This window comes from Oncorhynchus kisutch, unplaced genomic scaffold (genome assembly GCF_002021735.2).
Source record: "Oncorhynchus kisutch isolate 150728-3 unplaced genomic scaffold, Okis_V2 scaffold1390, whole genome shotgun sequence".
Lineage (NCBI taxonomy): Eukaryota > Metazoa > Chordata > Actinopteri > Salmoniformes > Salmonidae > Oncorhynchus > Oncorhynchus kisutch.
In genome coordinates this window covers 11547-25384 of record NW_022263335.1, presented here as the reverse complement: position 1 = coordinate 25384, position 13838 = coordinate 11547, and the positions used below count along the sequence as shown (strand labels likewise).

General features: G+C 41.5%; 1 protein-coding gene across 2 annotated transcripts; it reads left to right on the top strand.

The window, feature by feature from the left end:
* The first annotated feature begins 3402 nt into the window (after positions 1-3402).
* LOC116366208 (BTB/POZ domain-containing protein 1) lies at positions 3403-13519 on the top strand. 2 transcript variants are annotated; one of them, XM_031818439.1, is made up of 8 exons: positions 3403-3967; positions 4840-4996; positions 5867-5972; positions 6691-6888; positions 7343-7472; positions 10715-10802; positions 11135-11281; positions 11817-13519. In XM_031818439.1, the coding sequence occupies exons 1-8, from the start codon at positions 3549-3551 to the stop codon at positions 11973-11975; spliced, it is 1404 nt and encodes a 467-aa protein (XP_031674299.1). In that variant the 5' UTR covers positions 3403-3548; the 3' UTR covers positions 11976-13519. The 2 variants fall into 2 exon arrangements, with proteins under 2 accessions (XP_031674299.1, XP_031674298.1); XM_031818438.1 differs by having other exon boundaries at positions 7280-7472.
* The last annotated feature ends 319 nt before the right edge of the window (positions 13520-13838 follow it).

Here is a 13838-nt window from a genome sequence, read left to right as displayed (position 1 = left end):
TTTTATCATGTACATTTTGGTTGGGGCAAACAAAATAAAAAAAAGTGGGATGCAGTGTTCTCCCTGTACACCAAGGCAGAACCGTAGGATAAATAAGGGGGGCATATAAGCAGACAATGAAAGCTCTTACAATATTCTGATTATATTTCTCTAAAACAGGTTATAGGCCACATGTGCACCACCAAGTCAGAACAGTAGGCGAAATTAAGAGGGGTAAATAGACCAAATAATTAGGGTGAGGCACATGGGCTACTAACACCTTCTACACAACATACACTTAGTATTACTTTCTTAGCTACAGTATACATATCTCCTTGGCATATTACATAATGTATGCAGCAGCATACATTACATTTTTGGACTCACCTTGTTGTGCTGTGCTCACCTGAACAGGAAGGTGGCGCGATGGTCCTTCTGGGGCAAATTTTGTCATCAAAGTCTGGCATTCTCTGAATTTATGATGCTTTCAAAACAACTGGGAACTCTGAAAAAAAACGGTTGAATCATGATGACGTCAATGATCTTAAGGTCTTAGCTCTAGAAAGAGGCCAGATTCACAATTCCGAGTTGGATGACTGTTCAAAATGTATTTTCCCAGTCGGAGCTCATTTATTCACGATTTCCCAGGTTTTTTAAATTCATTGAAGTCAAGTTTTCGCATTTCCAAGTTAACTCTTGTTTTGCACGTGGCACAAATCATGATTCATTGACAGCATGGCCAATGTTGAATGTTTATCATTTTAAACTTGGAAAAGAGCCTCTTAATCCCAGATTTGGGACCACACAGCCACTCCACTGAATAGCAGGCTAGTGATTTCTTAGCAATGCTTGTAGGTACTAGGTACCCTGGTCCTGGCAGAGCAAAATTCAGTTGGTGGTGGAGTAACTGAAAAAGGTTGGAAACCACTGAGCAAAGTGAAAATGAGCTATATGGCCATCTTGAATTTAGGCTATTTAAATGCCATAGGCCTACTCTATGTAGTGCAATATAAATCCATCAGACAACATATTTCCATGGCCTACAATAAAAAATAAAAAAATGTTTATTTAATCAGGAGAGCCCAATTGAGACCAGTGACTCATTTGCAATGGTGCCCCGAGGTCAAAAAAATCCACCAACACAACAACAAAAGATACAAAATCAACTACAAGACAGATAAATACATGACATCAGGTTATTACAACAAGTTATAATAGTCAATTGAAACAATTGCACACTTCAGCAAACTCATTTAACAACAAACTTTTAAACTGCCCTATTGGTACCAGTGAATCCAGGTGGAATTTGTTTTGTAAGTTATTCCATAACTGTGGTGCATTCAAATTAAAGGCAGATTTACCAAACTTTGTGGAGACAAGTGGGACCTCGAGTTGCAAATGGGTTTGGTATCTCATATTTTTACATTTCAACAGGAAAGTGAGGTAGGTTGGAAGCTTGTGAAGCAGAGCTTTGTAAACAAGAAGGGAGTAATGAAGTGATCTACGGGATTCTAGTGAGGTCTAGACTACCTTCTGATAAAGGATGGAGTGATGAGTATTAAAACTGTCACCTGTAATAAAGTGAAGGGAGATATGGTAGACGGCATCCAAAGGTTTAAGACTAAGAGTAGTGGCTGCTGCAATCAGGTAAATGGTGTCACCATACTCAAGAACTGGCAGGAAAGTTGACTGTACAATCTGCTTCCTGCTGTTCATGGAGAGGCAAGATCTATTTCTAAAAAATAAGCCCACGTTAAATCTTAGCTTTATAACTAACCTCAGTATGTTTTTAAAAGTTACATCTTTATCAATCCAAAGCCCAGATAGTTATAGGCGGGAACCTGCTTGAAGAGAGAGCCATCCAATGAGTGAATATGTAGCCGATCTGAGACATTTTTCAGTGAATTAAAGAACAACATATATTTACTTTTGCCTGCATTAAGTTCAAGTTTTAAATCAACAAGGGCTTTCTGTAATGCAACTAAATCAGATCGCAGCTCTAACATTGCTTGGTCAACAGTCGGTGTAATGGCATACATAACCATATCGTCTGCATACAGATGAATATTACAGGGTTTAATACATAGACCAATATTATTTATACAAACATTCAAAAGGACAGGTCCCAATACAGACCCCTGCTGTTCACCTTTCATAATATTGAGAAAACTAGACTTGACACCATCACAAAGCACACATTGTGTCCTGTCTGTCAGATCGCTCTTAAACCATTTGAAATACTTATTGTCCAGGCCCATTTCTGACAGTTTTTGAATGAGTAGGGAATGGTCAACGGTGTTGAATGCCTTAGAAAGGTCTATAAATCAGGCAGCACAATGTTTTTTATGATCTAGGCAATCCCATCATCTAAAACAAGCATAGTAGCTGAAACAGTTCTATGTCCAGCTCTAAAACCAGACTAGTGCATATTTAGAATAGAGTGAGATGTTAAAAAAAGTTTGTAGCTGGGAGTTGGTCAGGGATTCTCGTACCTTGGCTAGGCAAGATAACTTGGAGATTGGCGGTAATTATCATAAGGATATCCGCCTTTATCTATCTATCTATCTATCTATCTATCTATCTATCTATCTATCTATCTATCTATCTATCTATCTATCTATCTATCTATCTATCTATCTATCTATCTATCTATCTATCTATCTATCTATCTATATATATATATATATATATATATATATATAGAGAGAGAGAGAGAGAGAGAGATTAATATTACATGAATATATATATATTTATTCCGATTTTTCAGGGGGAGCTGCAACACCCTCAGCATCCCTACTTCCTGTGACTATGGACAGAGAGCTGTAATAAGAAGGGATCAAGTGAATAATTTTACATCGATCTTTAGCAAGGCACTTAGTACATCACAGACATCAAATGCTTGAAATGAAAATAAACTATGTGAATCTGTTAGAGCATTATTCTTTACAATCTGTTGAGGCGACTAAAGGACTACCTCTTTCAGAGACTATCTTTTCAAGCAGGTGTCCAGCTGAAGCCTAACGCTTATTAAAAGCACTACAAATGTACATGTTGACTAGTATGGGACCAGAGGATGTTAAAAACCCGCGGGTGCAAGGAGGGGTTGGAGCTTTGTTTCAAAGATTTGACAATTTTCCAGAATTTAGCTGGAAAGTATTAACTAAAAAAAACGAGTATATAAACTATTCAAGAATACTTGGCTTGTTGCAAAGCAGTTTTGCTCTGGAAATGATCAACTGTGTGTTGTCGTGTTTCGTGTCGGGTGTCTAATATGCATGGTCCAGACAGATTTGTGGTAATTCCAAAATAAAGTTATTCAGCGATGCTGTCTGCTTGACTTGACACCAGAAAACAGCGCCACCTAATGGGTTAAATGAAAACAACAAGAAGGATTCACAGGAAGAGACGTAAACCGCGGAAGTGTGCGTCATTCCTGGAGAGCTAGAAAGAAAGCAGTAACAAACACTGGCCCATTAGTCTGTGAAAAATTCGCAATAAAACGCAAAAATGCGTCATTGATATTTTCCACGGTTATCAATCGTAAAAGCCAATAAGGACAACGGTACGAAATGGCGACTGGGGGTGGTGGCATCGGTCCACCGTCCAATCTTGAAGGACGAGCATCAAATTTCGCCCATTCTGGAGCGGGAAGAAATGCTGGAGTGGCCTCGAATATGCCAGTCCCCTTGGTCGCAGCACCAATCTCACCCCCGTCGGGTGGCCTTCACCGGGAGCCTATGTACAACTGGCAGGCCACGAAGAGCTCAGTAAAAGAGCGCTTCGCGTTTCTCTTCAATAACGAACTGCTCAGTGACGTTAGGTTTATTGTCGGTAAAGGTAGACAGGCGCAGAGGATACCAGCGCATAAATTCGTCCTAGCTGCTGGTAGTGCAGTATTTGACGCCATGTTCAACGGGGGAATGGCCACCACCTCGGCCGAGATAGAGTTACCTGATGTGGAACCTGCAGCCTTCCTAGCCTTGCTAAGGTAACATCTATTGACCGACCATGCACTGCATTGCGATATAATATATTTATAGAGAGGTGTTGTTACCCCAGTACGTTAGTTAAATTGTTCCCCTTATGTTATGAGTGCTGACATTCCATTGTCTGTATGATAATATTCATGTATAATTAACACATTAGAGACTGCTGCCTATAGGCATAGACTGGAAATCACTTGCCACTTTAAGGAATGGAACACTAGTCACTTTAATAATGTTTACATATCTGGCTTACTCATCTCATATGTATATACTGTATTCTATACTATTCTACTGTATCTTAGTCACTTAATAATGTTCACATATCTGGCATTACTCATCTCATATGTATATACTGTATTCTATACTATTCTACTGTATCTTAGTCACTTAATAATGTTCACATATCTGGCATTACTCATCTCATATGTATATACTGTATTCTATACTATTCTACTGTATCTTAGTCCGTTCTGCTCTGTCATCGCTCGTCCATATGTATATAGTGTTAATTGATTCCTACTTAGAATGGTGTGTGTTTTATGTATATGTTGTGTAATCTGTTAGATATTACTGCACTGTTGGAGCTGGAAGCTCAAGCATTTTGTGACACCTGCAATAACATCTGCTAATTACGTGTATGTTACCAATACAATTTGATTTGATGTGAGTTGATGAAACTGATATCAAACGAGGCTCCTGCCTGAGCTATTCCTAATTACTATGCCTAATTACCTCTTTTAAAAAATGAAATGTTTTTCTCTTCTATATGCAATGTCAAGCTTTTGTTTTAGAAGACAGACATTTTGGTGTTCTGGAAGCCTGTACATCCCACCTTCATTGACCACTTACTGTGTGTGTGTGTGTGTGTGTGTAGGTTCCTGTACTCTGACGAGGTCCACATAGGACCAGAGACGGTGATGACCACTCTGTACACGGCGAAGAAATATGCCGTTCCTGCTCTAGAGACTCAGTGTGTGGAGTTCCTTACCAAACACCTCAGGGCAGACAATGCATTCATGCTACTCACTCAGGTATATAGGGCTGCTACTATAACTCCTATTGCATAAACTATTCTACATAATACTGCTTCTCACTCAGGTATATAGGGCTGCTAATATAACTCCTATTGCATAAACTATTCTACATAATACTGCTACTCACTCAGGTATATAGGGCTGCTACTATAACTCCTATTGCATAAACTATTCTACATAATACTGCTACTCACTCAGGTATATAGGGCTGCTACTATAACTCCTATTGCATAAACTATTCTACATAATACTGCTTCTCACTCAGGTATATAGGGCTGCTAATATAACTGCTATTGCATAAACTATTCTACATAATACTGCTTCTCACTCAGGTAGTATATAGAACTGGTAGCATTAACTATAATACATAAAACCCTCATGTGGGTACTAAAGAATATGGCAGCTCTTCACGAAATAGAATAGACTACTGTAGTTCATCACTTAGAAAGAATAGCCAAGATGGCATCTCTGCCAATTCCTCTTGGGTAACAATTCAGAACAGGGTAATCAAAACTCCAAAAACTAAGCCATGACTGAAGATAATACACCGGCCTAGATGACTTGGGTAGTACTACAGAATAAACTAGCTTAAACACAGGTCACATCCCACACTGTCCATGTCCACTGTATTTGCGTAGGCCAATGTGCTTCCAAAACAAAACATCTTAAAAAATGTAAGGTATATTCAAGTGTTTTTGTTTCCTGTTTTTGTTGTGTTGAGCGAGCAAGTTTGATCCTAGAATGTTGTATATTACGTATGCCTTTATCAAATCAAGTGCAAATTGGTGTGGCGGTACTTGAACAGACGACTTCCCCATGTGTCTCATGCTGATGTGTCATCTCGTACCCTGCTCATTCTTTCTGCAGGCCAGACTATTCGATGAGCCTCAGCTTGCCAGCCTCTGTTTGGAAACAATAGACAAAAGCACCGGTGATGCCATAAACGCAGAAGGATTCACTGACATTGACCTAGGTATGCATCAGTATGGCCTATTATTCACACAGGAACATATCCCAATGATATACAGTGGATGATATACAGGAACATATCCCAATGATATACAGTGGATGATATACAGGAACATATCCCAATGATATACAGTGGATGATATACAGGAACAACCTCTTTGCAATAAGGTATTGAGACCAAAAGCTCAATAGAAGTGTCATGTGTTTAATACCAGGGATACAGTCAGCTGAGTGTTTACAATTAGAAAGCTCACAACACATTTTATATTCTTCCCTTGTAGGTGTCACCTCCCCAGCTATACATTTTATGACCCCAATGAGTATCCCTCCTTTCCCCTGTGGAATGTCCATGCTCCTCTTTGTTTAGCCAGATGTCAGAATCACACCCCATCCATCTTCTGTTCTTGGCCTGACCCTGCTCATTAGGTCATGGTTTCTAAATGAGCGTACACACAGTTTCATGGCCTAAACTCCATTAATACTCACAGTAATCTTTCACACACTAACTACAGTTTAACTTGAAACATGTTCCATTTTAATTGACTCCATCAGTATTTTATTAGGATCCCCATCATAGGGGTAGTGGAAGAAATTGACTGCTTTAAGTGTATGTTGGTTTCTGGGTGCATTCTGGAGGCAATTGAGTTTAACCTTTGACCCTAACCCCTTCCCTTTTTGTCATACTGTGTAGACTAGACCTAACACTGAGCCTGTGTTTTTAGATACGCTGTGTGCAGTGCTGGAGAGAGACACCCTGGGGATTCGCGAAAACCGTCTATTTGGTGCGGTGGTGCGCTGGGCGGATGCCGAGTGTTACAGGCAACAGCTTCCCCTCACCTCTGAGAACAAACAGAAGGTTCTGGGCAAGGCCCTAACCCTCATCCGCTTCCCACTCATGACTGTGGAGGAGTTTGCTGCAGGTGGGCATCTCTCTGTCTGAGACATACACACAGAGACAGATGCACATAAACAGAAAGACAAACACACACACACACTATCTAAAGTTGTAGTTTAAAATGCTAAATAAGGTAGGACTCTGCTTTGTCAGATTTCACATATCCTAAATGTTATTACTTTTTAATACGAGTAAGCACTGCTTATCATCAAGCTCAGTTATGTACAATGTAAATACTTGAACATACTTGTAACTTAGAATTCATTTTGAACATAACGGTGTATAATCATTTTATAAATGTGTTTGTGTTTCTGCTGTCCATTGAACCCAGCCCTAGAAACCAGTTTGATATTAATTCTTGTGCAACAGGGCCTGCCCAGTCTGAAACCAGTTTGATATTCTTTCTTGTGCAACAGGGCCTGCCCAGTCTGGAATATTGTTCGATCGGGAGGTGGTAAATCTGTTTTTACACTTTACAGTAAACCCCAAGCCGCGGGTAGACTACATTGACAGGCCCCGCTGCTGCCTCCGAGGAAAGGAGGGCAGTATTAGTAGGTTCCAGCAGGTTGAAAGTCGCTGGGGATACAGTGGCACCAGTGACAGGATCAGGTGAGACTGTGTACCTGCTTGTCTACACCGTGACAATGTCCTACCGGCCTCACACTATACAATTACAATGACTAAAAGTCCTTGCACAGAAATTACTTTTATTTTGCTCGTATTTGTTTTTTGGACATGCAAATTATTCAGACGGAAAAAGATAAACTATTAATTCTAATTCAGATGATGGTGTGTCAAATGCAGCCTCAGTACAACACTGGTTTGTCCTTCCATAACCTATAAGCCTTTTTCTACAGACCTCGGTGGAGAGAAACACTTACAGTGCCTTGCGAAAGTATTCGGCCCCCTTGAACTTTGCGACCTTTTGCCACATTTCAGGCTTCAAACATAAAGATATAAAACTGTATTTTTTTGTGAAGAATCAACGACAAGTGGAACACAATCATGACGTGGAACGACATTTATTGGATATTTCAAACTTTTTTAACAAATCAAAAACTGAAAAATTGGGCGTGCAAAATTATTCAGCCCCTTTACTTTCAGTGCAGCAAACTCTCTCCAGAAGTTCAGTGAGGATCTCTGAATGATCCAATGTTGACCTAAATGACTAATGATGATAAATACAATCCACCTGTGTGTAATCAAGTCTCCGTATAAATGCACCTGCACTGTGATAGTCTCAGAGGTCCGTTAAAAGCGCAGAGAGCATCATGAAGAACAAGGAACACACCAGGCAGGTCCGAGATACTGTTGTGAAGAAGTTTAAAGCCGGATTTGGATACAAAAAGATTTCCCAAGCTTTAAACATCCCAAGGAGCACTGTGCAAGCGATAATATTGAAATGGAAGGAGTATCAGACCACTGCAAATCTACCAAGACCTGGCCGTCCCTCTAAACTTTCAGCTCATACAAGGAGAAGACTGATCAGAGATGCAGCCAAGAGGCCCATGATCACTCTGGATGAACTGCAGAGATCTACAGCTGAGGTGGGAGACTCTGTCCATAGGACAACAATCAGTCGTATATTGCACAAATCTGGCCTTTATGGAAGAGTGGCAAGAAGAAAGCCATTTCTTAAAGATATCCATAAAAAGTGTCGTTTAAAGTTTGCCACAAGCCACCTGGGAGACACACCAAACATGTGGAAGAAGGTGCTCTGGTCAGATGAAACCAAAATTGAACTTTTTGGCAACAATGCCAAATGTTATGTTTGGCGTAAAAGCAACACAGCTCATCACCCTGAACACACCATCCCCACTGTCAAACATGGTGGTGGCAGCATCATGGTTTGGGCCTGCTTTTCTTCAGCAGGGACAGGGAAGATGGTTAAAATTGATGGGAAGATGGATGGAGCCAAATACAGGACCATTCTGGAAGAACCTGATGGAGTCTGCAAAAGACCTGAGACTGGGACGGAGATTTGTCTTCCAACAAGACAATGATCCAAAACATAAAGCAAAATCTACAATGGAATGGTTCAAAAATAAACATATCCAGGTGTTAGAATGGCCAAGTCAAAGTCCAGACCTGAATCCAATCGAGAATCTGTGGAAAGAACTGAAAACTGCTGTTCACAAATGCTCTCCATCCAACCTCACTGAGCTCGAGCTGTTTTGCAAGGAGGAATGGGAAAAAATGTCAGTCTCTCGATGTGCAAAACTGATAGAGACATACCCCAAGCGACTTACAGCTGTAATAGCAGCAAAAGGTCGCAAAGTTCAAGGGGGCCGAATACTTTCGCAAGGCACTGTATTAGCGGCAGGTGGCCTAGTGGTTAGAGCGTTGGGCCAGTAACCAGCAGGTGGCCTAGTGGTTAGAGTGTTGGGCCAGTAACCAGCAGGTGGCCTAGTGGTTAGAGTGTTGGGCCAGTAACCAGCAGGTAGCCTAGTGGTTGGAGTGTTGGGCCAGTAACCAGCAGGTAGCCTAGTGGTTAGAGCGTTGGGCCAATAACCAGCAGGTAGCCTAGTGGTTAGAGCGTTGGGCCAGTAACCAGCAGGTAGCCTAGTGGTTAGAGCGTTGGGCCAGTAACCAGCAGGTAGCCTAGTGGTTAGAGCGTTGGGCCAGTAACCAGCAGGTAGCCTAGTGGTTAGAGCGTTGGGCCAGTAACCAGCAGGTGGCCTAGTGGTTAGAGCGTTGGGCCAGTAACCAGCAGGTGGCCTAGTGGTTAGAGCGTTGGGCCTGTAACCAGCAGGTGCCTAGTGATTAGAGCGTTGGGCCAGTAACCAGCAGGTAGCCTAGTGGTTAGAGCGTTGGGCCAGTAACCAGCAGGTAGCCTAGTGGTTAGAGCGTTGGGCCAGTAACCAGCAGGTAGCCTAGTGGTTAGAGCGTTGGGCCAGTAACCAGCAGGTAGCCTAGTGGTTAGAGCGTTGGGCCAGTAACCAGCAGGTGGCCTAGTGGTTAGAGCGTTGGGCCAGTAACCAGCAGGTGGCCTAGTGGTTAGAGCGTTGGGCCTGTAACCAGCAGGTGCCTAGTGATTAGAGCGTTGGGCCAGTAAGAAAGGTTGCTGTTTTGAAACCCAAAGCTGACAAGGTTCTGTCAATGTGCTCTTGAGCAAGGCACTTAACCCAGATTACTCTGGATAAGAGTGTCTAATAAATGACAAAATGTCAAAATAGTAAGTCGGTTCAACATATTTTGGGAGGTGGTTTGCTTCTGGCAGAGCCATAAAAAAACAGCCACATCACTGTTTTACAGTGGTGGAACATTTCAATGCAAATCAACACCCCCAGAAAAGTTTGAGATGGTTGTTCTTCTATTGAAATGTGTGCTGTTAAAGGAGTCAACCAGTTGAATTTGAGCGATGGTGTTTCTCCAGCATCATACCTCTTCACCACACCCCCATTGGCAGAGACGATTGCATGTGTATTAATAAAGGCAGTGTTCGTCTCCCATTGGTGGAGTTTCTACTGCATGTGTTTTAATAAAGGCAGTGTTCGTCTCCCATTGGTGGAGTTTCTATTGCATGTGTTTTAATAAAGCCTGTGTTCGTCTCCCATTGGTGGAGTTTCTACTGCATGTGTTTTAATAAAGCCTGTGTTCGTCTCCCATTGGTGGAGTTTCTACTGCATGTGTTTTAATAAAGCCTGTGTTCGTCTCCCATTGGTGGAGTTTCTACTGCATGTGTTTTAATAAAGCCTGTGTTCGTCTCCCATTGGTGGAGTTTCTACTGCATGTGTTTTAATAAAGGCAGTGTTCGTCTCCCATTGGTGGAGTTTCTACTGCATGTGTTTTAATAAAGCCTGTGTTCATTCGTTTGAGGTTTCTAAAAGTATCTTGTAATTCTCCTGTAGATTTAATGTAAATAGAAGAATATCAGTGGTGGGTTTCGGACTGTATGGCTCGATCCACGGACCTACGGACTATCAGGTTAATATACAGGTAAGCATTTAATAATGATGTTATCAGCCTGGTAGCCAGACCAAATGTGTCCTGTTTAGTGCTTCAGTCACACGATAACTTCTCCAATGTTCCTTACTGCATATGAAGCACTAAGAGATCTGGTTACCAGGGTTGTGTCGAGTAGGGCACATAGTAACAAAACGTTTTGCAATGGAAAACCAAAAACCTGCGTTATTAGACAAGGTTAGTTAGTACCTTTCTGTTTCAAAATGTTTTTGTCCCCTGTTTGGTGCCAACTGAACACGATATATGTATTTTTTTAAGCTATAGTGCAAACAGTAATTGACAATCATTGTATAAATTTTTTTCAGATTATTGAGAGTGACAAAAGCCTAACGCTAGCAACAAACGACACGGGCTTCAGCTGTGACGGAACAGCCAACACGTTCAGAGTCATGTTCAAGGAGCCGGTGGAGATTTTACCCAACGTTAGCTACACCGCTTGTGCAACCTTAAAGGTACGCTCACCCCATAACGACAGTACTCAAGTGCAACCTTAAAGGTACGCTCACCCCATAACGACAGTACTCAAGTGCAACCTTAAAGGTACGCTCACCCCATAACGACAGTACTCAAGTGCAACCTTAAAGGTACGCTCACCCCATAACGACAGTACTCAAGTGCATGTTGACAAACAAATAGGCTATTGTGTTTTATTTTTGCCTCTGCTGCTAACAGCAGCATGGTTATTATAGACTTGAATCAAATGTTGATGCAAACTAGTTTTGGTCTGTATTCTACTAGATCATCAACCCTGTGTGACCACAGTTGAGACTTTGTATGAACATTTTAATCGTCAGCTCATCTTAAAGGGATTGTTCACACAAAACAAAACTATAAACAGTTATTTTTGTATTGTGTCCATTAGTTCACTGTTACAATTTTTTAGGAATGTTTTATGTCAAGCTTTCAAGGTGGATCATTTCAGTACGTAGCGAAAACTGTGTTTTGTGCATAATTTCTCTATGCTAACAATCCACTTGTCTCCTGTAGGGACCGGACTCTCACTACGGCACTAAAGGGTTAAAGAAAGTGAGCCAGGAGTCCGCCACGGGGACCAAGACCACCTTTTTCTTTTTCAGCTCTCCTGGGAACAACAACGGCACGTCAGTGGAGGACGGACAGATCCCAGAGATCATCTACTACACCTAGACAACTCCTCACCACACCTGGGTCCTGTAGAACCATGGACCCGGACTCGTCCGTGAAATAGTTTTGCATTTTGGTTTCCGTTGCAGCACTTAAAATAAAAAATGATGTTGCTTGTACTATTAAACATGGATCCCTAGTAAACACGACTGGGTTGTGTTCAGTAGGCAAACTTGTTGCAGCTAGAAACGTCATGAATAGAGATGACGTGATGACTCATTGCGGCATGTTTTTTCAAGGTAATGTATTTCTTTCTGAACGTTCCGCAATGTTGTTCCCTGCTGAACAATGCCCTGGATCAGGTAGACACCATCTACCACACCTAAACCAGGGGGCCATGTTCTGTAGGCATAGAATGGAGGAAACGGAGTGCGACTGGGAGGTACTACCTGAGCTTGTCCAATAAGAAGCACTTGTTTTCTGTTACAAAATGTTTTGCTATGGTGTGCTCTAATGAGAACTACCTATGAGGTTGGGTAAGCCTGAGAGTGGAATGGAATGGCGCACTTCAGGAAGGATTGTAGCCTGGTCCCAGATCTGTTTGTGCTCTGGCTGAGTCCATTTCTGTCGTTGTCCAAGACGATTCCAGAAGGAGTTGGCAAAAGGGCAGAAACAGACCGACACCCAGGCTAGAGGGATTGTGCCTTCTGCTGTTCAGGAATGGATACAAAGACTTTTAGAAACCAAAAGGAGTGGAGTAGTTTCAGTCTAGTCTGCTGGTTTGTGAACTTGGATGTGTGCAAGACCAGTGGATGCTGGTGGGAGGAACTATAGGAGGACAGGCTCATTGTAATGGCTGGAATGGAATAAATGGTAAGGAGTCAATGTGGTTTCCATATTTTTGATACCGTTAAATTGATTCCATTCCAGCCATTACAGTGAGCCTGTCCTCCTATAGCTCCTCCCACCAGCCTCCACTGTGTGAGACATTTGAACTGTAACTCAAAAAGGATTGTTACATGTAGAGATGTATAATAGGATGTATAATAGGACTGTGGACTGGCTGGAATCTGGGTGATGGTAGACAATGACACAGTTGGAAATATTCTACTACTGTCTTTCTGTGGTCCGTACCTTCATCAGGGAATCACCCACTACAGTGCTGTTGTCTGGAGTGTATTCACTAGACACTGAAACAGGAAGGGACTACCTGAAGAAACTTGTTTTCATTGCAAAACGTTTAGCTATGGTGTGCACTTATGAATACACCCCATGTAGTGTAAAATCGCAGCGTGCCCTTCACTGGTCGATCAATGTCATTTCCTAGTTTGAATGCTGACGTGGTAAAAGTTACACTGTTTTTGTGCATAACCTTCATTGATTATATTTGCAGGTGGGGTTTTTCATGTGCAGATAAAATCTTAACTAGTAACGTCTGAGTATTTGTGCGTATGTTAAAGTTTGCCAATGTATGTTACATGCTTTCATTTGTTTCCTTAGCATGTCATCTAAGAGTAAGACAGGATAATATTGTGACTGTTAATTGCTGAAACAAGTGGAAATTTATATTTTTATCTCTCTGCAATAAAGTATGTTGACACCAATGATGTATTTGTCTGATACCTTCTGAAATGATTCAGTGTAGTGTGTCATTAAAGCTACAGTCTGGCATCTGTGAAGTTGTTCAACAGTACATCACAGATTTAATGCTCTCAAACACACCCATAATCTGGGAAACAGTTCCACAATACATCACAGATTTAATGCTCTCAAACACACCCATAATCTGGGAAACAGTTCAACAATACATCACAGATTTAATGCTCTCATACATAATGTAGGACTATACAGAAAGATGGGGGGGAATGGCAACGGAACAAGTAGTTGTAATACTATAATAGTTCCTGTAGGTGGAGCTCCAAGTTA